The 27712-nt window shown below is 35.1% G+C and overlaps 1 protein-coding gene across 3 annotated transcripts in view; it reads left to right on the top strand.

Moving 5' to 3' along the window:
- Positions 1 to 27712, top strand: part of STAG1 (STAG1 cohesin complex component) — a 373948-nt gene that overhangs the window by 108757 nt on the left and 237479 nt on the right. For all 3 annotated transcript variants that reach the window (XM_054595514.1, XM_054595513.1, XM_054595512.1), the window contains exons 3-4: positions 2038 to 2140; positions 12408 to 12572. In XM_054595514.1, coding sequence (XP_054451489.1) covers positions 2038 to 2140; positions 12408 to 12572 — 268 coding nt within the window. The remainder of the gene's footprint in view (positions 1 to 2037; positions 2141 to 12407; positions 12573 to 27712) is intronic.

The following is a 27712-nucleotide window of genomic DNA, read 5'->3' as shown; positions in this document are numbered from 1 at the left end:
TACTATTATAGATTACCTTTGAAGATTTGCAAGCATGGAGGTAACACAATAGAAGAATGTTACTGGCAGCAGTACAATAGAAGAATGTTACTGGCAGCAGTACATAGAATGGCTTGGACAAAGGAATTAGAAGAAGGGAGATGAGATTAATTCAGGGGGTGGTGATTATGGCTAATAATCGTGGAAGAGTGAGAGATAAAATCATTATACTGAGGACAACACAGGAGTATTTGTTGGCTGATGGTACGAGGAATATTTATGCAATTCTTTGTACTATCATTTACTAATAATTTGAGTCTCAAGACAAGATAGTGGTGTGGTGACAGCAATAAATTTTACAGCAACATAAAGCTCATGCATGCTTTAACTTAATAAATTGGTTAATTAGCTATTATTTCCATGGGCATAGAATTCGAAATAAATCAGTATTGGGTTTAATTTTACTGGCGGTATTTTGTGAACTTGAGGTTGCATTAAAAAAAAAAACATGTTACACATGCAGTTAAAAATCTTGAGTGAGAGACTGTCAGGTTTATTAATAATGTATAGTTGGTAATGTAGAAATTAATGAAGAAGTTCTTGTTCACATTATTTGTACCTTTTCAGTGCCATGCTAGAACCAACATGTACTGGACTGAAGAGCTGAACATCAAATTTCTAGGAATTTTGTGACTCTGATTAAATATAGCCATCATAAAAAGTTTAATCCACAAATTTAAAATTAAATAAATACTAAAAATAAGAGTAATAATACTTAAAACTCATCACTTCCTAAAATTAAAAGTAGTAATACTCAAAACTCATCACCCTTATTATTTTACTTATTATTTTCTGCTCTTTAAGTTTTTATTTTTACCTATTCTATTTGTATGGTATAAATACTTTTAGTGGTGTACTATTCATTGCTTCCCAACCGTGTTTGGTAGTTTGAAATTGGCTGTGGTGGGAATACTTACATTATGAAAATCAGCAACTATTGTAAATCAGGGCTCAATTTATTTTTTGTCAATTGTCTTTAGGTTCTGTAGGTGAGAGAAATATTTTTAATAATGGAGATTAAACTTGTATCAGGCCTATACCCATTGCATTATGATAGCACAATAGTTGAAGTATTCTTCCAGTATTTGAGAACTATTATCCAATTCAGTAAAGAAGTTTTACACCAGTGAACAATGATTTAAGTTTCAACAAATGTCTTTGTCATTTCACTTGCATCCTATTCACTCAAGATAACAAAGCCATCAACCATCTTTCATGTCAAATCCCTATTTGTTCATCACTTGCAACCTTAGGTTAGCTATGAATATCAGAGTTTGGCAAAATTATCAAAATCATTTTAGGTGAATCAATGAGCTATATGGAATTTACCATAAAGAATATTATGTATTTTGTCCTGACCAATGTGGCTCAGTCGGTTTGATGTCATTCTGCATCATGATAAGTTGCTGGCTTGGTTTCCTGTCTGGGCGTGTAAGAGAGGCAACCAATTGATTTTTCTCTCTCATATCGATGTTTCTCTTCCTCTCTTCCTCCCTCCCTTCCCCCTTCTCTACAATAAAAACTTATGTGTTTTATTACTGTTTATAAATTGTATGCTGTGTGTCCTTTATATTTGTAACATTTCTAATTGTTTATGTGCATATATATATTTTTGAAGCCCGGTTGATAAACATTTACCAGTACACCACCGGCTTTCATGATTTTATAAAATAAATAAAATTTTTCCCAAACCTTTTTTTCATATTGAAGAAGTATGAAAAAATACAGCTTTTCAGCTGTATTTTACATTTATATTTTGTACAGCAGCTGCCATTTCCACAGTCATTTCCTCCTCTTTATTTCTCTGTTTGTGAACTTCATTTCACTCAGTGTTATGTGATATTAGACAGGAAGGATAACTTTTTTGATTTGCTAAAGTAGAAGTATAAATCACTTATGACCATCATTGTAACAGGAGGTAAAAGAAAGGAATGGAACAAAACTAAATTGTACTAGTGAATTAATTTGTTCACTAAAATAATATATCACATTTTCTAGGGATTCAACTAATGAAACCACTGCTCATTCTGATGCTGGCAGCGAACTTGAAGAAACAGAGGTCAAAGGAAAAAGAAAAAGGGGTCGTCCTGGTCGGCCTCCGGTATGTATTGTTATGCTTGTCTTTTTTCTATAATGGTTACCAAATAGAGAGGGGCTTGATATGAACTGTTTGTTAATTCTAGTACTGTCAATCCTTTTAGCGGCATACTAATGATTCTTGGAAACTTCATAAATTGTTGTGGCAGTGATCAGAAAAAGGATAATGGTTACAGTATCTTTTTTGCTCTCCTTATTTGTCTTGTAAATAAATGGTAATCCATATGAAGGCATAAAGGTGATTAACATGGAATATGAGGTATAGTTAGTAATGACTTCCCTGCTTTTTAGATGGAGCTCTGAATTCTTGTGAGCTCCTACGTATGTACTTTGGTAGCATTAGCTTGCGATTTGGGGCAAGTTTCAGAATATATTTTCATTGATACATGATTGAGAAGTTTTGAAGATCTCCAGGTGTTCTTATATTGAGAGTTATCTTTATTCTTAGTACACCAGTCATTTAATTTAGGCAGCATAAGTTCTTAGAGACAATAGTATGAATGTGTCAGGGAATTAAGGCTTGTGATGTTCTACACTATTATGATGGAATTTGTCATTAACAATTTTTATAAAAGCTTTTATTATAGAATATTTCAGCCTCTTTTTATAGGAGGCATAATAGTATAATGAACCCTTCATGTAACCATTACCCAGCTATAACAGTTACAAGTGATGGCCAATCTTGTTTTATCTCTCCCTCTGTTCTTTCCTTCCCATGTTATTTTGAAGGTCATCCTAGACTTCATTCCATCTGTAAATATTTCAGCATGTACTGCTAAAAGATAAAACCTTAATTTCTCTCTCTTTTAAACATCACCCCAATATCATTTCTTGTCCCAAAGTAACAAGATTATTAAGATTACCAAATAACCAATTTAACCAATTTAAAGATTATAATCATTTCATAAGTATTATTGCTTTAAACACAGTTAGTTGGTTTTGAATTATGACACAAATAGGACCTACCTGTTAATTGATGCTAATGTTTTTTAACAAGTTATATGTCCTTTGTGGTGACCTAGGACTTTTTTTTTTTAATGTGTTTGCTGTTCCATCAGCATTTACCTGTCTGACACAGTTTTTTTATTAGCTTCAGTGGAACTTCATACTCTTTACTTTTCCAGGACAATCTTTAAAAAAAAAAAAAAGGATAAAAGGGAGACTTCTACCATTTTCACTGTACTTGCTTTTATCTTCCACTTTTATTTAAAGGGAAAAAATCATGGAGGAAAAGACATGCATTGTAACCATTCTTTATAGTATATATTTATTTTGTAGGAGTATTTGGTGGTACATTTCTTACAAAACTACTTTGAGAAAAGTGAGAGTCTTGCACTTAGAAGCCAGAGATGGTTTTAGTGCCCCTTATTACTATATGATTTTTCTGAGACTCTAGGCAAATTATATTGCTTTTTCTAGGATTCATGGATTTTAAGTGCAAAAGTAGAAATAAGACTAAACTTACTTGAAGGTAGGAAAATTAACTCCGTACATGATTGCTTACTTGAATTTGTTTTCCTCCAATTTTTCACTTACAAGATTCAGATTAAGCACTGTCTTCTTTAAGGAAACATATTTTTTCCCACTAAGAGAATTTTTTACCTTTTCAGCAGGCTATTGTATCATTCTTTAGAACCTACTTAATTTTTACATGTCTGTAGCTGCATTCCTGATAATATTTTGCTTTCCTTGATTAAAAGGAATCTGTGCATCTGAATGCTTAGCTCTTTTGTGGTTGTAAGTATGATTTGATTTTTAGCGAAATCACTGCTATAGAATGTAGTAGGTAAATAGTACATGTTCATCCTATGTTTATAAAAATTGAAAAAATGTTGACCAGGATAGAACTGTAACATTCTAGAGGCTTGGTTAGACTTCAGTTCATATTTTCACACTTCTATATTCACATGGCTATCTTCACTTTCACCTGACCCAGGCATGTGTCTTGATCTTAGAAACACCACTTCCTGAGTTTTTCCTCTGGGCTTTGCACTGTTCTGACACTTTTTATGTCATTTAGCCTTCACACCAATACTATGACATAGGTCCTTTTTTTTAGTATTTCATATACTTTATTTTTTTAAATTTTTATTGTATTTTTTCCATACTATTTAATCCACTTATACTACCCCTCCCAATCACCACACTGTTGTCTGTGTTCTTGAGTCTCTTCCTTTTTGCTCAATTCCTTCATCCACTACCATCCTCCCATGATAGCTGTCACCCTGCTCTCTATCTATGAGTCTGTCTTGAAAATATTTCAGTTTTTTCATTAGATTCCACAAATGAGTGAAATCATATGGTTTTCTCTTTCTCTGCTGGCTTATTTCACTTAGAATAATATTCTCCAGGTCCATCCATACTATTGCAAAGAGTAAAATTTTCTCCTTTTTTATGGCCAAGTGGTATTCCATTGTGTAAATGTCCTATGTTTGTTTTATCCACTCATCTACTGATGGACACTTAGGCTGCTTACATATCTTGGCAATTGTAAATAATGCTGCAGTAAACATAGAGGTGCTTATGTTCTTTCGAATTAGGGTTTTGGGTTCCTTCAAATACATTCCCGGAACTGAGATCTCTAGGTCAAAAGGTAAATCCATTTTTAATTTTTTGAGGTTATCTCCATACTGCTTTCCACAGTTGGCTGCACCAATCTGCATTCCTACCAACAGTGCAAGAGGGTTCCTGTTTCTCCACATTGCCTTGTTGTCTCTTAAAGCTTTCAGAAAAGGCACTGAACATTTATACTGCAGTGTAGCCTATACAGAGCTTTGGGATAGAGTAATTTTGAATAGTTAATTTTCTTATACTGCAGTGCTAACTTAAACTTAAAACTGTTTACCAGAAATGTAGGTACACATTTAAATTAAGTAATATGCGGTTATAGTACGTTTTTCCTAAAGATTGATCAGAACTCTTCACAGTAGATTGCAACATTTTCACGAAGATTCAGTGAAGGGTGTGTATCTTTGTGACTTAGCATATTGTCTATAAAATTCATTATGTAATACGTTGAGGCAGGCTTTATTTCTGGTACATAGTTTTGTTTTTCTACAGATATACCTTAACATCTTTTTCCCCTCTACCATTTCCCTTGAATTACCTGCAGCAATGAACACATAACCCTAGTGTCTGTATCACTAACCCTGTGGTCCATAGAAATCCTTTTTCTACTATTGTTTATGAGAAAGGAAGGATGAGTGTTTTTTCTTCCCACTAATTGACAATTGTATTAGGATATTGAAAAATACATCTTAAGCACTATAAGCTCTTTGAAAGTTGTGTTGTGCTACATGCAAGGATCAACATTTTTGTGTGTGTGGTACATAGTAGCTGCATGATAAATGAAGAAATCAAAGTGTTGCATGAGTGAAAAAAACCTGTTTCCTAATACGTTGTATTCTGTAGATTTAATCAATTTGAGTTTGCTCATAATTAGATTCAGGTTATGCATATTTGGCAGTAATACCACGTAAGTGTCACTTGGGCACAAATTCTGGAAAGTAGAATAAGGGAGTCTCCTTGAGTGAAAACAGAAAACTAGACATGACCACTAAGTTGAGTCAGGTATTTTAGAAGAGTTCCACTTGGTATTAATGGAAAAAAGATATCCTAGGTGAGGAGTTGTTGGGGTAGATGGAGTAAGCTGATCTTGTTCCACCAAGGAGAATATGTCTCTAGGATCAGTAAGCATTTAAAGATTTGTGCTGAGGTAAATCTATGCTAGAGCTAGTGTGTATGTATTCTGGAAGTCTCTTGCGGGGGCCTCACATAATGGCCTGGGATTCAAGGATAGGACTTCAGTTTCTGGGGTAAACTGACAGTAATAGGACAGGACTAGGTCAAGAGGGACTAAGTTACTGCCTGGATTACAAAGGCATTATTAACCTGCAAATTAAGGTAAAGACTTCATTTCTTAAGATGGCACAACATGAGAACTGGATCAACCAAGCAAGTTTGACATAGAATCTAATCTATTTCCTTCATCTGAGAGCACCTTGAACCCTTGTCCAGGGTATAGATGGCCTTACCTATGTGGCCAGGAAAGTATAGGGAAGGGAACCTGACAAATCACAATTAAAGGGTTATGTATGTATTATTACCCTTTGAAATAATTCACAATGCCTAATTTTTAAGTTTGCCCCTAGATTTGTGCCTATGCCCGCAGCCCTCAAACATGTGATTTGCGTGGGATAAATATAGCTAATGTCTGAGAGAGGAATTATTCTCAGGACTGCAAAATTGTACCCCTGGGGTATAAGCAAAAGATTGAATGTATCATTGTTATGATCTTTTCCTCTTCCTTACTCCATTTTATTAGCAACAGCCTTTCTGAACATCAGCTTTCACTTTGTCTTTCTGCATCTTTACTCTATATTACTGTCTGACTCTGTGCTAGGAAAATCACTCTTGTGATAATGGGGATAAAATATAGATACACCCTAGATGAGATCAAATGGATTTTTATTTTTTATCTGTGTTTTTTGCCCACTTTGTAACCAGTACTAAAAGTCTTCCATGTATGAGAATTATGCTTTGTTTTCCTCTTACACATAAATAGGCTTATTTGTTGCAGTAGTATTTTTGTATTAAATGATCTGAAACAAAATGTCATGTCCATTGACTGATAATGACTAAGTAAATTATTATAAATCTGTGCAGTGGAACACTGCCACTTTAAGAAAAGACTAAGACATTCTCTAGGTCTTGCTATAAACTGACTACAAAATATATTAATAGTTAAAAAAGGAGGATGCATATCTGTGCATAAGTAACACAATATAATAGATACATGGAAGTAGATGTGTGTTTTTTTTTTTCAACTTTTTAAATTCTGTTGAAATGCACATAAGATTTAACCAGTTTAATCATTTTTAAGTGTACAGTGGTATTGAATACATTCATAATGTTGTGCAATCATCACCCCCATCCATCTTCATCTTTTAATACTGAAGTTCTGTATCCATTAAACAGTAACTCCCTGTCTTTCCTCCCCCAGTCTCAGGTAGCCACCATTCTACTTTTTGTCTCCGTGATTTTGACTAAGTACCTGGTGAAAGTAGAATCATACAGAATTTGTCTTTGTGTGACTAACTTATGTCACTTAGCATAATGTCCTCAAGGTTCATCCATGTTGTAGCATATGTCAGAATTTCCTTCCATTTTAAGACTGAATAACATTCCAGAGTATGCATATAGCACATTTGGACACTTGGATTGCTTCCAAATTTTAACTTTTGTGAACAGTGTTGCTGTGAGTATGAGTGTTTAAATTTTTTGAGACCCTGCTTTCAGTTCTTTTGGATATTTACCTAGTTGTGTAAATTGCTAGATCATATGGTAATTCTATTGTTGATATTTTGAGGAACTGCTATGTGGTTATCTACAATGACTGTATCACTTTACATTCCTAGCAACAATGTGCAAGAGTTCTGATTTTTGCAAATCCTTTCCAAGATTTGTTTTCTCTCTCTCTCTCTCTCTCTCTCTTTTTGATAATAGCTATCCTAATAGGTTGAGGTGGCATCTCACTGTAGTTTCGATTTGCATTTCCCTATTGCTTAGTGATATTGAGCATCTTTTCATGTGCTCATGGGCTATTCGTTTATTTTCTTTGTAGAAATGTTTATCCAAGGGAGTTCTTTACCCATTTTCCAATCTGTTCTTTGTTTTGTTGCTGAGTTTTAGGAGTTCTCAATATATTCTGTGTTTTAATTTCTTATCAGATACATGATTTGCAAATATATTCTCCATGGGTTGCCCATTTGCTCTTTACCTATTGAACGGTCTTGGCACTTAGTCAGAAATTATTTAACCATGTATGCAGGGGTTTATTTCTGTGCTCTTTTCTCTTCTGTTGGTCTGTGTTTGCCATTATGTTAATACCACACTATTTAGATTACTGTAGTTTTGTATTAAGTTTTGCCATCGGTAATTGTGTCCTTCAGTGTTGTTCTTTATTCAAGATTGTTTTTGGCTATTCCAGATCCTTGGAGATATTTTGAATTTTAGAATGAGTTTTTCTATTTCTGCAAAAAAAAAAAAAAAAAAATTCTGGGGTTTTTGATAGAGATTACATTGAATCTGCTGATTACTTTGAGTGGTATTGACATTTCAACAGTACTAAATTTTCCAATTCATGTAATTTAAGTCTTTAAATTTTTTTTTTTGCCTTTGTTTTTATTATGTCTAAAAGTCTCTGAAAGGACATACAGGAATGAATTAATTGGTTGCGTCTTAGGAAAGATTTCAGCTTGAGGGCTAGGTAGGTGGGCAAGTTTTATTGTATAACTTTAATCATCTTTTGAATTTTGAGCCATGTGAGTGTATTAGCTATTCAGTAAAGACAAATAACATTTTCCTCTCCATTCTTCATACATATATACATGCATGAATATAATGTGCATGCACACACACTAGTAATATGTCTGTTACCCCAAAGAATGAGCACAAAAACATGACTTGTTAGGGAGAGCCAGGATTTAGAGTGCAGCTAAAAAGGATGAACATGTGAAATAATTTTTTTCAGGCAACTTTAAATTGAGTATAGCAGGATTGTAGCCTGTAAAGATGCATCTGTAGTAGATGATTGAACAGGTAGTAACTGATACCCTTACTTGACAAGGAATTTGGGGTTTAACTTGATGGTTGTGAGTCATAGAAAATCAGTTTAAATAAACAAGAATGTGATGGGGTTAATTTTCTGTTATAAAGATTACTGTGATTATAGTATTGGAATAGAGTGGCATTGTCTAACAGAGATGTGATGTGAGCCACACCTGCAATTTAATATTTTCTAGTAAGATAAAACAAAATGGGTAAAATTAACTTTAATAATAAAATTTATTTAACTTAATATATGAAATATTACTTCATATGGTCAATATAAAATTATTAGTTATTTTATGTTATTTTTCTTAGTAAAGCTTCACAATTTTGAATATTTTGGATATTGTAAATATTGGATATTTTACATTTACTGCACATCTCATTTTTGACTAGCCATATTTTTAGGTTTATGAGCCTAGTGGTTACCACGTTGGACAGTGCAAATATAGAGAATTAATCAGGGTCCACTCAGAAGACAAAATCCTCAGCAGTAATTTGAACAGAAAAACTTGAAATGTAAAGAATTATTAATTATTGAAGTCCTTTAGTAATTTGCAAATTAAGATGAGATACTATTATATCTCCGTTAGAATGGCTGAAATCCAAACGCCTGACTATACCAATTTCATAGCAAGAATGTGAGGAACTCTTACTCTTTGCTAGTGGGAGGGCAAAATGGTACACCACTTTGGGAAATAGTTTGGCAGTTTTGTAGAAACATAAACGTAGTTTAGCCAAATGATTCAGTAATTGTCCTCCTAGGTGTTTATACTGGTTTGAAAATTATGCCCATACAAAACCCAGCATGTGAATGTATATAGCAACTTTATGACTAATTGCCAAAACTGGTGACCAAGATATCCATCAGTAGTAAATCAAAATATGGTATATTATACAATGGAATATTACTTAGAAATAAAAAGAAATTTATTATTTACCCACTGACAAACATGAATGACTCTTAAATGCAGATTGTTAAAGTAAAAGATGCCAGTCTGGAAAGGATGCATTCTGTGTAATTCCAATTATATGACTATCTGTAAAAGACAAAACTATACTGATGATTTTTAAAAATTCAGTGCTTGTCAAAGGGAATGGGAGGTTTGAATGGGTGAAGCACATTTTTTAAGGTGGTGAAACTTTTCTCAGTGATAACAGAAACATGCATACATGACACAATGCATTTGTCAAAACCCATTGAACTTGACAAAAAAAGTAAATTTTATGAGTACAGATTATTTAAAAATCATACACACACACACTCTGAAGGGAATATGTCAAATGGACATAGGAGCCAACTGAAGCTTACTCAGTGGAACACGTTGAACAACAAAAAGTATTGGAATTATAATTCAAAGTATAAAATAAATGTTGATTAGTTTATATTAGTATAAATGATTGAATGAATGAGTGAGAATAGACAAATTTCCCATACTGAAGGATTCCAAATAATATGTATAAATATTCCTCCCTCAAGGAGGTGGAGTATAGTTCCCCACCTCTTGAATGTGAGTGCATACAATGACTTTGTTCAAAAGGGTAGAGTATGGAAAATGGAGGAAAAGTAACTTTACATTGGCAAAACCTGACAAACAACACCTCAGCCAACTCATTAAGGTCAACAGTAATAGTGATTATATGTAGACTTGATATGAGGAATTTAAAAATAACACTTTATCTTGTACCTCTTTTTTTAAACCCATAATTTAAATATAGTCATGAGAATACCCAAAAATAAACCAAGTTGAGAAACATTGTACAAAATACCTGACCAGTAACTTCTCAAAATTGCAAGGGTCACCACAAAATCAGAAAGGACTAAAAACTGTCACAGTTAAGAGGACTTTAAAATGACTCGATGTAAATGTAATATGGTATTCTGGGCGGAGTCCTGGAAAAGAAAAAGATCATCAGACATAAACAAAGAAAATCCAACGTATGGATTTTTATTCAGTATTGGTTCATTAATTGTAACAGATGTATTATATAAATGATAAGGTATTGATAATAGGGATGACTACAAGTGATGTATATGTGAATTCTCTGTACTGTCTTCACAGTTTGTTTTTTTTGTAAATCTAAAATTTCTAAAAATAATTAAATATAAATTGTAACCTCATATAAACTCAAACACAAAAATGGTTGTAAGGCTATTTACTAAGAGGAGCGAAAGTACTGAGGATATAGTGAAGGGAAGTGAAGGGAACAGGTACTTTAAGTGGTGAGAGAAGCCCCTCCATGCTATGCTTTGTAGTGTTCCTCCAGTGCCGTCTAGTTACAAAGCTTCACATTGCAGCACATGACAAAACAAGTGTTTATAGGGTCCAGCTTCAGCATCAGAAAGTGAGACAAATAAAGGTGAATTTAAAGATGAGATGCAATAAATTAATGACTGTACAGGCTGTTATGAAAATCAATTAAATCACTCAAAAGAGAATATAAATGTTGAGAAGAACAAATGCTCAAGAGAAACCTAAGGTAGCACTAAACAGGTGAGGAATATAGGGGCGGAAAATGTATCTGAAATGAAAGGAAGAAATCTCGTGGCCTGCTGAGACTTTCAAGAAATGTCTATTATATATAGCAACGTAAATTTGATTGGTGAATTTGGAGAAGCAGAACAATGATGAGTTTATATATGAGTGAATGAAATTTATGGGAATAATAACAGTGATAGCAAACAATTTTCTCAAATTACCCTTTCCTCTAAAAGGGGAGGCATAGATAAGGTGGTAGTTAATGTTGAATTATTACTGTTTTTTTAAACTGGGGGCATGAGACCTGGTTGGGTAGCTCAGTGGGTTAGAGTGTCATCCCGATATGCCAAGGTCATGGCTTCGATCCCTGGTGAGGGCACATACAAGAATTAAAAAACTAGGGGGCATGAGATGGGATGTTAATTGAAGAATGTAAGTTCCATCAAGGCAGGAATGTTTGTTTTGTTTATTCCCATATTTCCAGTACCTAGAATAGTTCCAGATATGTTCAGTGTATATTTGTTGCACGACTGGCTAAGAAATAACTGAGCACTTTTGTAGAGGGAGAGGTCAAATATGCAGTATCTCTAAGTAGTTTTATTGAACACGTTTCTAAGAAAAGAATATTGAGGAGGGTATGAAGAAAGCTATGTCAAGAGGGGGATATTATTAAAATATTCAGCCTTGACATTAAAGATGTACAAAATGCTAAATCAAGCCCTGGCTGCTGTGGTGGCTCAGTAGATTGAGTGCTGGCTTGCGAGCCAAAGGGTCACTGTTTCAGTTCCCAGTTAGGGCACATGCCTGGGTTGCAGACCAAGTCCTCATTGGGGGACGTGTGAGAGGCAACCACATATTGATGTTTTTCTTCCTCTCTTCCTCCCTCTCTTTCCCTCTCTCTAAAAATAAGTAAATAAAATCCTTTAAAAAACCCCAAAAACAAAATACTAAATTCTTCTTTAAACTTTCATTTTCATACCTTACATAAATTGTTACTCTTTCGACTGTTTGCACTTTTTTATCACTGAAAACAAATTGTAAGCCTTCCTTTGGTCTGGGATTATTCTCTTACTTTTAGTAGTACTAAACTACCTTTTGCAGTATCAGACATAATTTTAGATCGCTCTGCCTAAAGCAAAGTGTGCCTACATTTATTTTTTTTTTCTTTATGTTTTTACTCAGTCTACAAATAAGAAACCTCGAAAATCTCCAGGAGAGAAAAGTAGAATTGAAGCTGGAATTAGAGGAACGGGCCGTGGAAGAGCTAATGGGCACCCTCAACAGAATGGTGAAGGGGAGCCTGTCACATTATTTGAAGTGGTGAAACTGGGGAAAAGTGCAATGCAGGTAAATCATAAGTGTTTTTATTTCATTTATAAAGCAATACAGTCAATAATCTATATGGAACCTGTTAGTGTGTTTATTAATATTTTACATACTCTTGTTGATTGTGTATTCAAGAAGTTTATCCTTAAAGGTTTTTCCTTTGCTTGCTTCATAGTGTCAGGGAAAGGCATTTTGTTTAATACTAAGATACAATGTAGAATACATCGTGCTGAGTAAAAATAACTTATATATAATAAGAAGAACTTCTTAAGAGAATATTTATTACCTTAATGATACATATTTATAAGAGTCTGACCTAATATATGTAATGTGTGCATTGAAAGAAGATATATAAAAAAAGCATTCCTAATTAGTGGATTAAAAATAACCACAATTAATATTTCATGGTTATTTTGTGTGTGTATGTGATCTTTTATCACCTTTTTCCTCTTACCTTTCTCTTCATTCACTCAACAAATATCATCAACTCTACTGCAAGAGCACATTCGTATTGGCCTCATACTATAAGGATAAACAATAATTGTTCATTTTGAAATACTAAGGGTGAAATTATTTCATTAAAAGGTATTTAACTGTGTGATGCATAAATACCCCTGAAGTTGTACTGGTTTATACTCTACCAGAAGTGGCTAGCAATTCGATATTTTATATTTACAATTTTTCAGTTACGCAAGTGAAAGTGGTATATTTTTATTTGCATTTTTATTTTTCAACTTGTATATTTATTTGAGTTTGAAATTTAGGTAATTTATGAAACAGACTTTTAAAACTAAAAGCAAGCAACTGTTTATTTACCAAACTTTCTCTATTTTCTACTGTATTTCCTTTTGAATTCCTTAAGAGAGTTGAGTATTTACTGCTTTTTATGTATTGTTATGAGATTGATGTGTTCACAGGTTTTGGTATTGGTGTGGGAAGGGAGGGGGTGGAGTAGTGCAATGATGCTACATGGTAAAAGAAATACTGAATTCTCAGTTATCCAAAGCAATGGACAACTTGTACATTATGTAGGTATAATTTAAAAATAGATTAAGTGACTTTTAGCTACTAAGTGTGACAAATTTTTATTATACTTTAATAGAAAAATTCTTAACAAGTGACAGAAATATTTATTTTTGAGATCTACCATATTGTATTGGAAATACAAGCAGAAAAATGAAGTTTTATTTTTCTACAAAAATTTTTTCATATAATACCTTATTTTTCAGGATATTTGCTTATGTAATATAGTTTTAATGTATATTATCTTAAAGCTCAATACCAGCTTTTATTTAATAAGAACAAAATCTCATCATCTATATTTGAAGCAAAAGAGTAAATAATATGTTATTTCTTTTTGTCCACTATATTCTGTATTCTCCATTCAGATCAGTTATCCCTAATGCTGTTTTATACTATTACACTCTGCTTAAGTTATTTTGTTTTTTTAATATATATTTTATTGATTATGCTCTTACAATTGTCCCATATTTTTTCCCCCTGTATTGCTTTCCACCCTACACCTCCCCTCCCCCCAGCATTCTCTGCCCACCCCCCATCCTTTAGTTCATATCCACGGGCCGTACATGTAAGTTCTTTGGCTTCTCCATTTCCTGTACTATTCTTAACCTCCCCCTGTCTATTTTGTACCCAATTTTGCCTACTCCCTGTACCTTTTCTCCCATTCGCCACCTCCCCATCCCCACTGATAACCCTCCATGTGATCTCCATTTCTGTGATTTTGTTCCTGTTTGCTTAGATTTTGTTTTGATGTGAATTTGTTGTCATTTTAATGTTCATAGTTTTTGATCTTATTCCTTTTCTTAGATAAGTCCCTTTAACATTTCATATAAAATAAGGACTTGGTGATGATGAACTTCTTTAACTTTACCTTATCTAGGAAGCACTTTATCTGCCCTTCTATTCTACATGATAGCTTTGCTGGATAGAGTCATCTTGGATGTAGATTCTCGTCTTTCATGACTTTAAATACTTCTTGCCACCTCCTTCTTGCCTGCAAGGTTTCTTTTGAGAAATCAGGCTGATGATATGGGAAATACTTTGCAGGTAACTCTCCTTTCCTCTTGCTGCTTTTAAGATTCTCTCCTTATCTTTAATCTTGGGTAACTACATTATGCTGTGCCCTGGTGTGTGCTTCCTTGGGTCCAACTTCTTTGGGACTCTCTGAGCTTCCTAGGTCTCCTGAAAGTCTGTTTCCTTGGCCAGATTGGGGAAGTTCTCCACTATTTTTTCAAATCTGTTTTCAATTTCTTGCTCTTCCCCTTCTCCTTCTGGCACTCCTATAATTTGGATGTTAGAATATTTAAAGTTGTCCCAGAGGTTCCTAAGCCTCTCCTCATTTTTTTGAATTGTTGTTTCTTCATTCTGTTCTGGTTGAATGTTTATTTCTTCCTTCTGCTCCAAATTGTTGATTGGAGTCACTGTTCCCTTTCCCTTTACTGTTGGTTCTCTGTATATTTTTCTTTATTTTGCTTTGCGTAGTCCTCACTTTTTCCTCCATTTTGTGACCATACTCAACCAATTCAGTGAGCATCCAGATTACCAGTGTTTTGAATTGTGTACCTGATAGATTGGCAGTCTTTTTGTCACTTAGTTCTATTTTTGGAGCTTTGATCTGTTCTTTTTATTTGGGCCATATTTCTTTGTCTCAGTGTTCCTGTTGCATTGGGAGGGGTGGAGACTTAGGTATTCACCAGGGCGGGCAACCCCAGTAGCAGAATTGTGACGTTTGTGTGGGAAAGAGGTCCAAGAGGGAACTATGCCACTTACTCAGCTCTCTCTGGGCTTTCAATCACTTCCCTCTATAAACTCAAGCAAATTGGGAACTAATATTCACAGGGGTATACAGCATGCATGCGAAGCTCATCAATCAATATCAAAGGACTACGTTTACAGAAAAGAGATAGAGATCATAGATAACAATTGCAGGAACACAGAAATTTGCCTCAGGTCACGGTCTGGTAGACAGGGTGGTGCCCATTCGGCCTTAAAACCTGGAAAACTGATCTTATATTATGCTGAGACCCTAAACATCAGTACTCATTCACTCCAGAGCATTCTTAGCAAAGTAAGTTTCATGGGATTTAATGCATTCTTTTTCTAGGCCTAATTGACCCCAGGAACCACTTGATCCAGTTGAGGGCTGTACCTGCCTTGAGTGTTGTTTCACTGAGTTGGTCAGGTGCGTGGGGCAGAGCAGCCAAGAGATAAGGAGACTTCTTTCAGATAGAATGAGGACTCGGACCATTACAGAGCCAAGGGGTGAGGATCTTTTGCCCCTTCTCTGTGTCCCCGAAGTCCTTCCCTAATGGCCCCTATGGAACTGTGCCTGTCTTAGGTTGCCTCTGCCACTGAGGGGTCTTACCCATCATTGACTAACCAGTCATCCTCTGGGGCTAAGCAGGGTGGGGTGATGTGAGAGAGGCAGGGGATGCATCCCTGCCAGGGGACAGGTTTTGACTCCTCAGTAGCCTGTTTTCCCAAGGCCTCCTTGTTCAGCTCCCGCCTTGGGGCCTTTTCACCTCTTGGTGAGGCTACAGTCCCTGAAATTAGGAGGATGGTTCCCAACACTGACCATTGTGAAGTGGTATCTCATTGTGGTTTTAATTTGCATTTCTTTGATGGCTGCTGATGCTGAGCATCTTCTCATGTGTCTCTGAACCCTATGTATGTCCTCCTTGGAGAAATGTCTGTTCAGGTCCTTTGCCCATTTTTTTATTTGGATTAGTTGTCTTCCTGGAGTGGAGTTGTGTGAGTTCTTTATATATTTTCAAGGACAAACCCTTGTCCAGGGTATTGTTGCCAAATATATTTTCCCATCCAATTGGTTCACTTTTCATTTTGCTAATGTTTTCTTTAGTCGTGCAGAAGGTTCTTATTTTGATGAGATCTCATTTGTTTATTCTTTCCTTTATGTCCCTTTCTCTAGTGGACATATTTGTCAAAATATTGCTCCATGGAATATCTAAGAGTTTCCTGCCTATGTTCTCCCCTGAGACTTTTTATGGTGTCACGCCTTATACTTAAATCTTTCACCCATCTTGAGTTTATTTTTGTGTATGGTGTAAGTTGGTTATTGAATTTAAATTTTTTGCATGTAGCTGTCCAGCCCTCCCAACACCATTTGTTGAAGAGGCTATTTTTACTGCATTTCAATCTTCTGCCCACTTTGTTGAATATTAATTTACCATAGATACATGGATTTATTTCTGGGCTCTCTATTCTGTTCCATTGATATATATGTGTGTTCTTCTGCCAGTACCTAACTATTTTGATTACAGTAGCCTTGTAATATAGTTTGATGTCAGGTATTGTGATCCCTCCTACTTTGTTCTTCTTTCTCAAAATTGCTGCAGCTATTCAGTGTCATTTATGGTTCCATATAAAATTTTTAAGTGTTCTATTTCTGTGAAATAAATCATTGGTATTTTAATAAGGATTGTGTTGAATCTCTAAATGGCTTTGGGTGGTATGGACATTTTGATGATGATAATTCTTCCAGTCCATGATCACGGTATATGCTACCATTTATTTGTGTCTTCCTTTAGTTCCTTTCTTCATTGTTGTGTAGTTTTCTGAATACAGGTCTTTTACCTCCTTGGTTAGATGTATTCCTAGGTACTTTACTGTTCTTGTTGCTGTAACAAATGAGATTTTTTTTCCTGATTTCTGATTCTTGTATTTCATTGTTGGTGCACAAAAATGCCTTCAATTTTTGAATATTGATTTTGTATCCCACTGATTTGCCAAACTCACTTAATAGCTCAAGTAGGTTTTTGGTGGAATCTGTATGGTTTTCTATGTATAGTAACATGTCATCTGCAAACAGTGACATTTTACTTCCTCCTTTTCAGTTTGGATGCTGTTTATTGTCTGATCGCTGTGGCGCTAGGGCTTCCAATATTATGTTGAATAGAAGTGGTAAAAGCAGACACCCTTGTCTTGTTCCTTATCTTAATGGGAAAGCTTTTAGTTTTTACCCATTGAGTATGATATTGACTGTAGGTTTTTCATATATGGCGTGTATTACGTTGAGGTATGCTCCCTCTACTTCCATTTTGCTGAGTGGTTTTATCATAAATGGATGCTGTACCTTACCAAATGCTTTTTCCACATCTATTGATATGATCATGTGATTTTTGTCTTTCCTTTTGTTTATGTGATGTATTATGTTTATTGGTTTGCAAATATTGAACTATACTTGCATCCCTGGGATGAATTGCACTTAATCATGGTGGATGATCTTTTTAATGTATTGCTGGATGCAGTTTGCCAATATTTTGTCGAGGATTTTAGTGTCTGTATTCATCCGCAACGTTGGCTTGTAGTTTTCTTTCTTTGTTGTGTCTTTACCTGGTTTTGGGATTAGGATGATGATGGCCTCATAGTTTGGGAGTCTTCCCTCTTCTTGGATATTTTGGAATAGTCTGAGTAGGACAGGGGTTAGCTCTTCCTTAAATGTTTTGTAAAATTCTCCTGTGAAACCAACCGGTCTAGGTCTTTTGTGTGCGAGGAGTTTTTAGATTATGGCTTCAATTTCACCAGCTGTTAGTGGTCTGTTCAGGCTTTCTGCTTTTTCTTCATTCAGTTTCGGAAGATTATATATTTCTAGAAATTTGTCCATTTCACCCATGTTTTCAAATTTCCTGGCATATAGTTCTTTGTAGTAATTTCTTAGAATCCTTTGTATTTCTGTGGTAACAGTTGTAATTTCTCCTTTTCATTTCTGATGTTATTTATTTGGGTCCTCTCCCTTTTTTTCTTGATGAGTCTGCCTAAAGGCTTGTCACTTTTGTTTATTTTTCAAAGAACCAGCTCCTGGATTTATTGATCCTTTGAATTGTTCTTTTCATCTCTATGTCATTCAGTTCTGCTCTGATCTTATTTCCTCCCTTCTACTGGATCTGGGTTTTGTTTGTTGTTGTTTCTCGAGTTCTTTAAGATGTAGGGTTAGGTTGTTTATTTGAAATATTTCTATCTATTTTAGTAGGCCTGTACTGCTATGAACTTCCCTCTTAGGACTGCCAGTGCTGTGTCCCATAGGTTTTGGACTGTTGTGTGTTCATTTTCATTTCGTTCCAGAAACTTTTTGATTTCTTCATTGATCTCATTATTGACCCATTTATTGTTTAATAGCATGCTATTCAGACTCCATGAGTTGGAATATTTTTGAATTTTTTCCTTGATGTTGGTCTCTAGTTTTAAGCCCTCGTAGTCCGAGAAAATGCTTGTTATGATTTCATTTTTCTTGAATTTATTGAGGCTTGTTTTGGAGAAATTCATGGTAGATTTGGTCCAGGTAGCCTCTAGTGTTTACTGCTGTTTTTTCTTTCTGGATCCGCCTCTGGAGATGTAAGATGTTGACCCCGTCTGACCTCAGGCAGTCTGTTGGAGAGTTCAAGGAATGTACTGTTTGTAGATGTACCCTTCATTTGTTAATCTAGCCACTCTGCATTTAGCAGTCAGGCCTGGGCACTTTAGGGTGCGGCCGAATCTCTCTTGAGGTCATGGCTATTGTTTGACCTCAGTCTGCTAGGACGGGAGTGTTCTGCCCGAGCACTGTGGCTGCTGCCTTTTGGGGGATGACTCAGCACTAGTATCCTGGTGGCTACTCTCTCGGTTCTCTCCCCAAAGCCTCTGTCCCCAGTCTCTCCTCAAGTGTCTCTAGTCAACTTTGCCCCTACCTTTGCCAGGGATCTATGGTCTGTGGCTCCCACTCTTTAGTCAGCAGTCAGGCTTAAGTACCACAGGGCCAGAGCAGATTCCTTCCTAGGCGTGGGGCTATTGTTTCCTCTCTTGCTGCTGCCACTCAAGGGGAATGGTCTGCCTGACCTAGATGGCTGCTACTGTATGAGAGTGACTCAGCACCGGGATCCTTGAGGCAACTCTCTCAGTTCTCTCTCTTAAGCCTCTGTCCCCCAAGTCTCCTGTGGCATCTGTAGCCCACTGTGTCCCCATCTTTGCCTTTTCCAGGGCCCAGGGTAAGTGGCTGCCAATGAAAATTTACTGACTCTTTAAACGGCTCGTTGTGTCTCTAGCCGCCTGTCTCTGGCAGAGAGCAACTCTGCCGCTTTTCACAGCTGGATGTTATCTGTGTACTTTTTGGGCTCTGGTGCTGTAGGCTAGGGATCCCCAATTATGATTTAGACCCCACTCTTAGGGAGATCTAGCTGGCTGCTTAAAATATCCTCTGGTGATGCTGCCTATGAGCGCCCAGCCAGCCTTTTCAAGTCTCCACTGCACTCCTTACCAGCCAGGTTGTGCTGTAGCTGATTCTTCTGTCTGTCCTGAAATATGAATGTTAATGAAAATATGGAGGAAAGCTAAACCACTGCTTGGATAAATATACAGTCTTAAATGTATTAGTTATTAACAAAAGCAGTAGAAACTAGATAAAAACAGCAAACTTAAAATAATAAGGAAGAAAGAAATAAAACTAGAAATGGAAATTAAATAGAAAATGAAATGGTAGAAAAGGGCAGCTAAATCAAAATATTAATAATTTGAGTTCAATGTGTTATCAAGACCTGGAAGTTTTAATTTAAGATTTCAAGGATGGTTTAATGTTAGAAAATCTCTATTTGACTTTCCTAAACCAAATAATCATGTTGTGAGGGAGGGGCAGAAGTACCTATCCTCATCTGAATTGATATAGAATGTTTAGAAAAATCATTAGACAAAATGTAGCTAATATTCATGATGAACAGTACCTCTTAATGAATTAGGAACAAGAGGGAAGTTTCTTATCTTGGTAATTGTTATGTCCCAAAAACCTATAGTTTACATCATATCATTTTTAAAACAGAAATTTTAATCTAGTTCCAGGACAAAGCAGTAGAGTATTGACGGCTGTTCAATACTCATTATAAAAGAAAATAGGATATACAAATTCTGACATTTAAAAAAGGTGATATAAAATTATCCATTCAGAAATTTTGAGATAGATCTTAGACTAATAGAACTAATAAGAATGTTCAGCAAAATTCCTAGAGAGAAAATTGACATTAGAAAAAGCCTTCCTTAATAATCACTTAGAACATGTAATAGGAACAAGAGCCTATTAAGAAAGTACTAAAGGAAAATGAGTAATATTTTTGGTGGAACAGAATAAAATATTCATAATCAGAATATTGAATAACAATGCTGGGATATACTAAGAATCAATAAAACAGTAGAGTAGCAACTAGTAAAAGTACAAATCTCTATAACCTCTTTGTAAGAAGATTGGATAGCATCAAGAAAAGTTAAATGACCTATCCGTTTTTTATTCAGTCAGTAAATATTCAGTGGGTACCTACACTGTGGAAGCTGCTTTTTTTCTTTTAACTGAGAATATTCTGAAGAAACCCAATTTAATTCCTAGATGTAACCTCTAGAGGAATTTTTGTGTATGTTTATAGAAGAGGCTTATACAGAAATTTATATTCCTTGTTTGTAATAGTAAAAAAATGAAGTAAAAAATACTAAATGCATATTAAATATGAACAGGACAGTTGGTAAGTAAAATGTAATATGTTCAAACACTTAAGTTCTCTATACTATTTAAAATTAGTAAACTAGAATTCTAGGTACCATAATGGATAAATGTCAGAAACGCATTTTAGGGTATAAATGCAAGCTACAGAATGATATAGAAAACATTGAACTAGTTATATAAAGTATAAACACATAGATAAAATTACAGAACATCTAGTTTTTGATGTTGGTTACCTGCTGATACGATAGGAGAAAGAATGAGACCAGACAAGTATTTATATGTGGAGTGCTACAACTTAACTGAAGAAGAAGCAAAAAGAAACAAAAATGACTGTTAAAATATGAAGTATTGTTGAAGCTGGATGATGGAAAGCTTCCTGTCTTGTTAATTTGAAATAAGAGTAGGTGTTTCTGAAATGATTCTTCTTTGTATCAGAATTGTATAGAATCAGTTTCACTAGCTTAATAGGTACTTATCATGCACCTCCTATAATCAGAGTCTGTGCTAGATAGTTCCTGAATGTACAAAAATACTGCCCGAGTTCTCCCTTCATGGAATACAGTCTCATGGGGAAACATGTTATAGAATACTTTAGTAACAGATATACAGGGTAGGTTGAAAACACTGAATTCACTTACTTCTCTCTGGAATACAGAACCGTGAAAGACTTGCCTGTATAGATAAAACTTGAACAGAGACTTGAAAGATAAGTAGAGTTAGATAGGCAGCTGTAGAGGGCATTTCTTACAGTAGAAACAGAACATGCAAAGACAAAATCTATACATGGACAATAGATGCTCTAGTAACGATAGAGCTAAGAAAGAGGTTATTTTTGTGAAATTGTTGGCATTTTAAAAAGAAAATGACTTGAGCATATTAACATTTTTAGAAATATTGTTCTGAAAACAATTTAGATGACAATTTGAGGGTAAATGGCTAGAATCAGAGAGACCAATTGGGAGGCTACTTTTTTGCTGATCCACTTGGGAAGTAATAAAAGTTTGAATTTAAAGAGTGTCAGGGAGAATGAATAGGATATGACCGATTCTATAGATATTAGGGCTATGAAATGAATCTGAAAGATGAGATAGGGGAAGGTATCTAAGATGATTTCTAATTGTTGTTTTAGTAGTTATGAATTAGTGAGCATTTAACTGAATTTATGTAGTTCATATTTGCATTTTGTACCCCAGATGCCAACTTAAGAAGCTGGACTATAGTGTATTCATTGAACAAAAATTCATAAAGAGCTGATTTTTAGGAGTTAGGTGCAAGAGATACAGTATAAACTAAACTTGCATGAACTTGACTCCTAGACTTTCAGATCATAAAAGGGAAAGGAAATTCTCCTTGTTAATCTTACAGTCTGTTAACATATCATTACACACTGTTAATATACTAGTACAAACTGTTGATTAATGCTAAGAAAACTCCTTTTGGTCTTAGTGCAATCATAATGATTTATGTGGATAAGGAATTGGAGTCAGCCTATTTGATCTTCTGTTTGCTTTTGACATGTGACTTTGAAGGTAAAACTGATTTTGTTCATTTAAGTATAAATGGGAAAAACATAGGTGTCTTAAAGAATAGTCTGTGATCAGTCTTTTTCTCTCCGTAGGGGGAAGCTTTGTTTTGATGTAAAACTATGGACCTTTATAAGACATTGATCTAATCCCCAACTAACAAGTAGGTTTTGTGCCAAATCTCTCAAATTCATAGGAATCCTTACCCAATATTTAGCTGTGACTACACCAAGGAAAGTGAAAAAGCACCTGTGAGCTTATTAAAATCTCTGTTAACTTGTATTTGAACCGACAATTATATAGTAAGAGTATGGGAATTGTATGCATTTCTGGGCTATTAATAGAGTGGAGTAAAATATTTATATTAATTTCTGAATGTTCACTGAAAAGTTTAAAAGTTTCAAGAAGTACTAAAACAGCTCAAGAATGCCTAAGAAGTGTAACATAAGAAATGCTAATGAGACATTAGAGGGGGAAACATATATTCAGTCACATACTGCATAATGATGTTTTTCGTCACCAATGGACAATCTTTATGACAGTGGTCCCATAACATTATAATGGAGCCAAAATATTCCTATTGCCTAGTGACATCGTAGCTGTTGTAACATCACATTGCGGTGCATTACTCATTTGTTAGTGGAGAAGTTGGTATAAACAAACCTCCTGTACTGCCAGTGGATAAAAGTATAACACATAAAACTATGATGTATAAAATCTAGGTTTGTTTAAGTGCATTGTATGATGATGTTTGCACAACAATGAAAGCACCTACTGATGCATCTTTAGAACATACCCTTGTGGTTAAGTGGTGCATAACTTATACTATTGACTGAAATGAAGCTTATTACAAAGGTGGCCAGAAAATATTGAAGGAAGGAAATACTATAATGAAAATGAGTAAAATCTCATAGATCTAAATTCTATATATATATTTGAATAGACTTAATATATAAGTGAAATACAAGAACTATGTTTTTATAGCTGTGACCACTACAGTGCAAGATATTGGATAAGGATTTAAAGTCATATAATAAAATATTAAAACATGTTTTCTGATCTTTAGAAATACAATTTAAATTTTGAAAACTGAAATATAGTTATATTGTATTATAGTAGTTTCAGGTATACAACATAGTGTACAGCATTAGTTTCAGGTACACAGCATTTATATATCTCATGAAGTGATTACCACAAATCTGACACTGTAAGGTTATTATGATACTGACTGTATTTCCTTTGTTGCACATTATATCACCATGACTTTTGATCTTATAACTGCAAATTTTTACCTTTTAGTCCCCTTGACTTTTTTTGACCTTTTCCTCTGGCAGCCATCACTTTATCTTCTGTCTATGAATCTGTTTCTATACTGTTTTGTTTATATGTTTTGCTTTATTAGATTCCACATATATGTGTGATTACGTGATATTTGTGTTTCTGTGTCCGACTTATTTCGCTTAGCACAATACCCTCTGGGTTCATTCATGTTGTCACAAATGGCAATATTTCATTCTTTTTTATGACTAATATGCCATTATACACAAACACATACCTTGTGTATCCCTTTATTTGTTTATGAGTTTAGACTTCTTTCATATCTTGGTTATTGTAAATAATGCTGCAGGGAATATGGGGGTGAATATATCTTTTTGAATTAGTCTTTTTGTTCTTTGTATAGATACCCAGAAGTGTAATTGTTGGATCATGTGATAGTTCTGTTTTTAATGTTTTGAGGAAGCTTTATACTGTTTTCCATAGTGGCTGTACCAATTTGCAATCCTACCAACAGTAATTTAACATAAAACAACACTTACATAAAGTTCAGCTCACGGTAAAAATGGAAAACTGAAAATAGCAATGTTCAAAATAAAAGGTTGTTTAAGATAGAAGATTATTTTTCTCATGAGTAAAAGATCACAGATGGTCTTTCCATGATGGTAGGTAAATTGTCACATAATTGAAATTGTTAATGCTTTAATACTTTTTCTATACATAATAATAACTTAAGCAACTATGTATTTTGATGTTTTTCAAAAATGAGTTTTTCATTTAAAAAGAAAATAGCTGCTAACATAATACAATTGAAGGCTGTCACCCAGGCAGCGGACATTGGGTCCTATTCCAAACCCTGTAAATATCTTTATACCACGTCCCGTTCTCATTTCTCTGTCTTTACCCTGGGGGAGAATCTGGGCCTAATGTTCCTGTTAATGGTGACAGCCAACCACATCACACTGCACATGTCCCAGGAATAAGTTGATGTTTTAGGGGTAGAGGGATGGGAAAGGTGAGCGTGCTCTGGTGCTAGGCAGTGGGCTCTTGAGGTAAACTGTTTCATTCTAGACCTCCTAGTTTCTGCAGATAAAAGCATGCATGAGTGGCCATAAGTGTGGCCAGACCTGGTGAAGCCTACCAAGCATGCCTTTGCTGTCATTGATTGCCTGTACAATCCAAATGTGACAGAAATGGTGTTTGAAGGCTCAGCAGTACAACCAGATGTTTTTGTGCTGGTGGGTGAACCTGATTGGGCATCTATGATGTGGAAAAGGAAAACCTGCCTGCCCTGGCCAATATGGCTCAGTTTTGGTTGGAGCATCTTCCCATAAACTGAAAGGTGGTGGGTTCACTTTCCAGTCAGGTCCCATGCCTTGGTTACAGTGTCAGTCCACGGTGGGGGTGCGTATGAGAGGCAAGTAATCGATGTTGATCTCTCACATCAATATTTCTCTTCCTCTCTTCCCTTGTCTCTCAAAATCAATAAGCATATCTTCCTGTGCGGATTAAAAAAAGAAGAAGAAAAGGAAAACCTGAGCCTACAACACAACACTTGTTGCTAAAGCATTACTGCCAGGAAACCTGTACTTTCCAGCTCAGACTTGGAAGCTGAACAGCAGTGTCTCTTTTGTGACTGCCTTGGGCGACATTCCAAGTACTTGCTGGTTGTCCACTGCAAAAGAGCTCTCAAAAGACCTTCAGTGAGATGGATATTGCTGGCTCTGCCTATTTTTAGAGGAGGATTAGGGACAAATTACCATAGCAGTCTTGATGGGCACTTCAGTGGAGGTCCCCTGCTGATTATCTCTGCATGAATAAGAAATCCATCCCTGCCCCTCCTTGAAGTCATTGAAGTAGCCCCAGTGTTGTCATTGTAGTCCTGGTGGCCATTGTTGTTGGCATTGCAATCCTGTTGATTACCATCAGGAGGAAGTTGGGGAAGTAAAAGAAGGTAGGGATCAAGGACTAGGGGAGTTGACTATATTCAACTCCGAATGGTTTATATTGGGGAAGTAAGAGGATAAAGTCTAGGACCACTTCAGGTTGAAATCTGATTTTGACCGAAGACAGATACTTCCACCTCCGTACTTTTTCTCCCTCTCCCTCCATCCTAACAGTTCTGATTCTAAGGTGTCCTCTCTTTCTAGCTTCATGTTGCAGCTTTTCTTGAACTGTTTCTAATATCCCTTCTTCTTGGCTCAGGGACAAAATCTGACTTTTTACAGTAAAGGCAGACATGAGAGGTCTCCATTGAATGAATTTTTTATTGTGTTAAAAAAAAAAAAAAGGTTAAGATGACATCCCAGGATCACTTAAAAGTAATAAGTTTAATTAGAATTTCAGCTTTGAGTGTTGAAGGTGGCACTTGGACCTTCTCCTTGAGTCCATGGGGAGATTTTGAAGGCTTAAATGAAGTTAAGTGAAGAACAGTGCTTTTCTTTCTTGAATTTAGGTTACTTGGCTCTATGTCATAACAAATAAAAGATTAGCATCTTCATCTTAAATTATCTACTAGTTTATTGTGGTCTTCTTGATGAGAAGAAAATTTGGCTTTATTTGGACTTGTATAATAGCCATATTACTCTCTTATACCACCAACACTAAACGCTTCTCACTAAAAAAAGAATCTTATTTTACTTTCCTAAGCACATTTTTTTTTTTGAGAGGACACTCTCCAGAAACATAGGTTTATTCTTCAGCTAACCTTTATTACAGCTGTTATTAATTATGTTTTATTATGTAAAAATGTACATATTTTGTCTTTGGGAATTTTTGTTACATTTTTACTATAATAAATTTATTGGAATTTAGACATGGTGTGGCTCAGTGGATTTAGTGCCAGCCTGAGAACTGAAAGGTCGCTGGTTCAATTCCCAGTCAGGGCACGTGCCTGGGTTGCAGGCCAGGTCCCCAGTTGAGGAGCAACCACACATTGATGTTTCTTTCCCTCTCTTCCCCTCTCTAAAAATAAATAAATAAAATCTTTAAAAATGCATTGGGATTTAATAAAGTATGAAGAAGACATAAAGCAAAAGATAGAGTTTGAACTTGTATCAGATTATTCCAGTACCCCCTCCCAAAACATAAAACAAAAAAACCAGCTTTCTGTTTTGAACCTGGGAAGGTTGTATGTAAGAGACAAATGAAATAAATAGAATTTCACAAATACTGAGTGGACAAATGGAATAGTTGTATCAATCAAGGTACTATCAAGTCATAGCACATATTTTAGAATCAAGGTATCAAGGTATTTTAATTTGATCTTCAGAAATGGTCAGATTTTCTAGCCTGTGGTTTTTTCCCACATATGATTATGTTTTTATAAAAATCATTCTTGATTCCTTTTAGAGATTCAGCTGGATTACCTTTAAACTTCCTCATTGCATAAACTCCGTAATCATATCTCCTCATTTTGTGCATATTTTAAACAGACATTTGGGAACTGGTCTAGGATGCGTTATAATTAGTTTAGTACCATAAAACTTTTAGGTTATTTGAGAATAAGAGTAAGAAAGTTCTAAATATAAACTGCATTTCTCCTGGGTATGTATGTATGTATGTATGTATGTGCGTGTGTGTGTGTGCGCTCATGCATGCTTGCTTAAGAAATAAACTGCTAATTTTATTCCATAGCTATTTGAAAATCCTCAAATAATAGGTTAATAGTTACGTAAGAGTGAGTTCTTGGTTTTTTAAATATAATTAGAATGTCTCTCTGAAATTAACTTTGTGGCTGTTTTAACCTTGTCCCCAACAGTTCTAGCACCTGCATGGAGTAATACTACATGCTGTAAAAAGTAATTATTAGATACTTGTGGCTTGTCATGATAGACCTTACTTTGGCATTTATGTTACTGTCCAGT

The sequence above is a fragment of the Pteronotus mesoamericanus genome, unplaced genomic scaffold (genome assembly GCF_021234165.1).
Source record: "Pteronotus mesoamericanus isolate MK-2021 breed Mesoamerican mustached bat unplaced genomic scaffold, CSHL_Meso_final scaffold_54, whole genome shotgun sequence".
Classification (NCBI taxonomy): Eukaryota; Metazoa; Chordata; class Mammalia; order Chiroptera; family Mormoopidae; genus Pteronotus; species Pteronotus mesoamericanus.
This window is presented reverse-complemented; position numbering and strand designations above follow the sequence as displayed.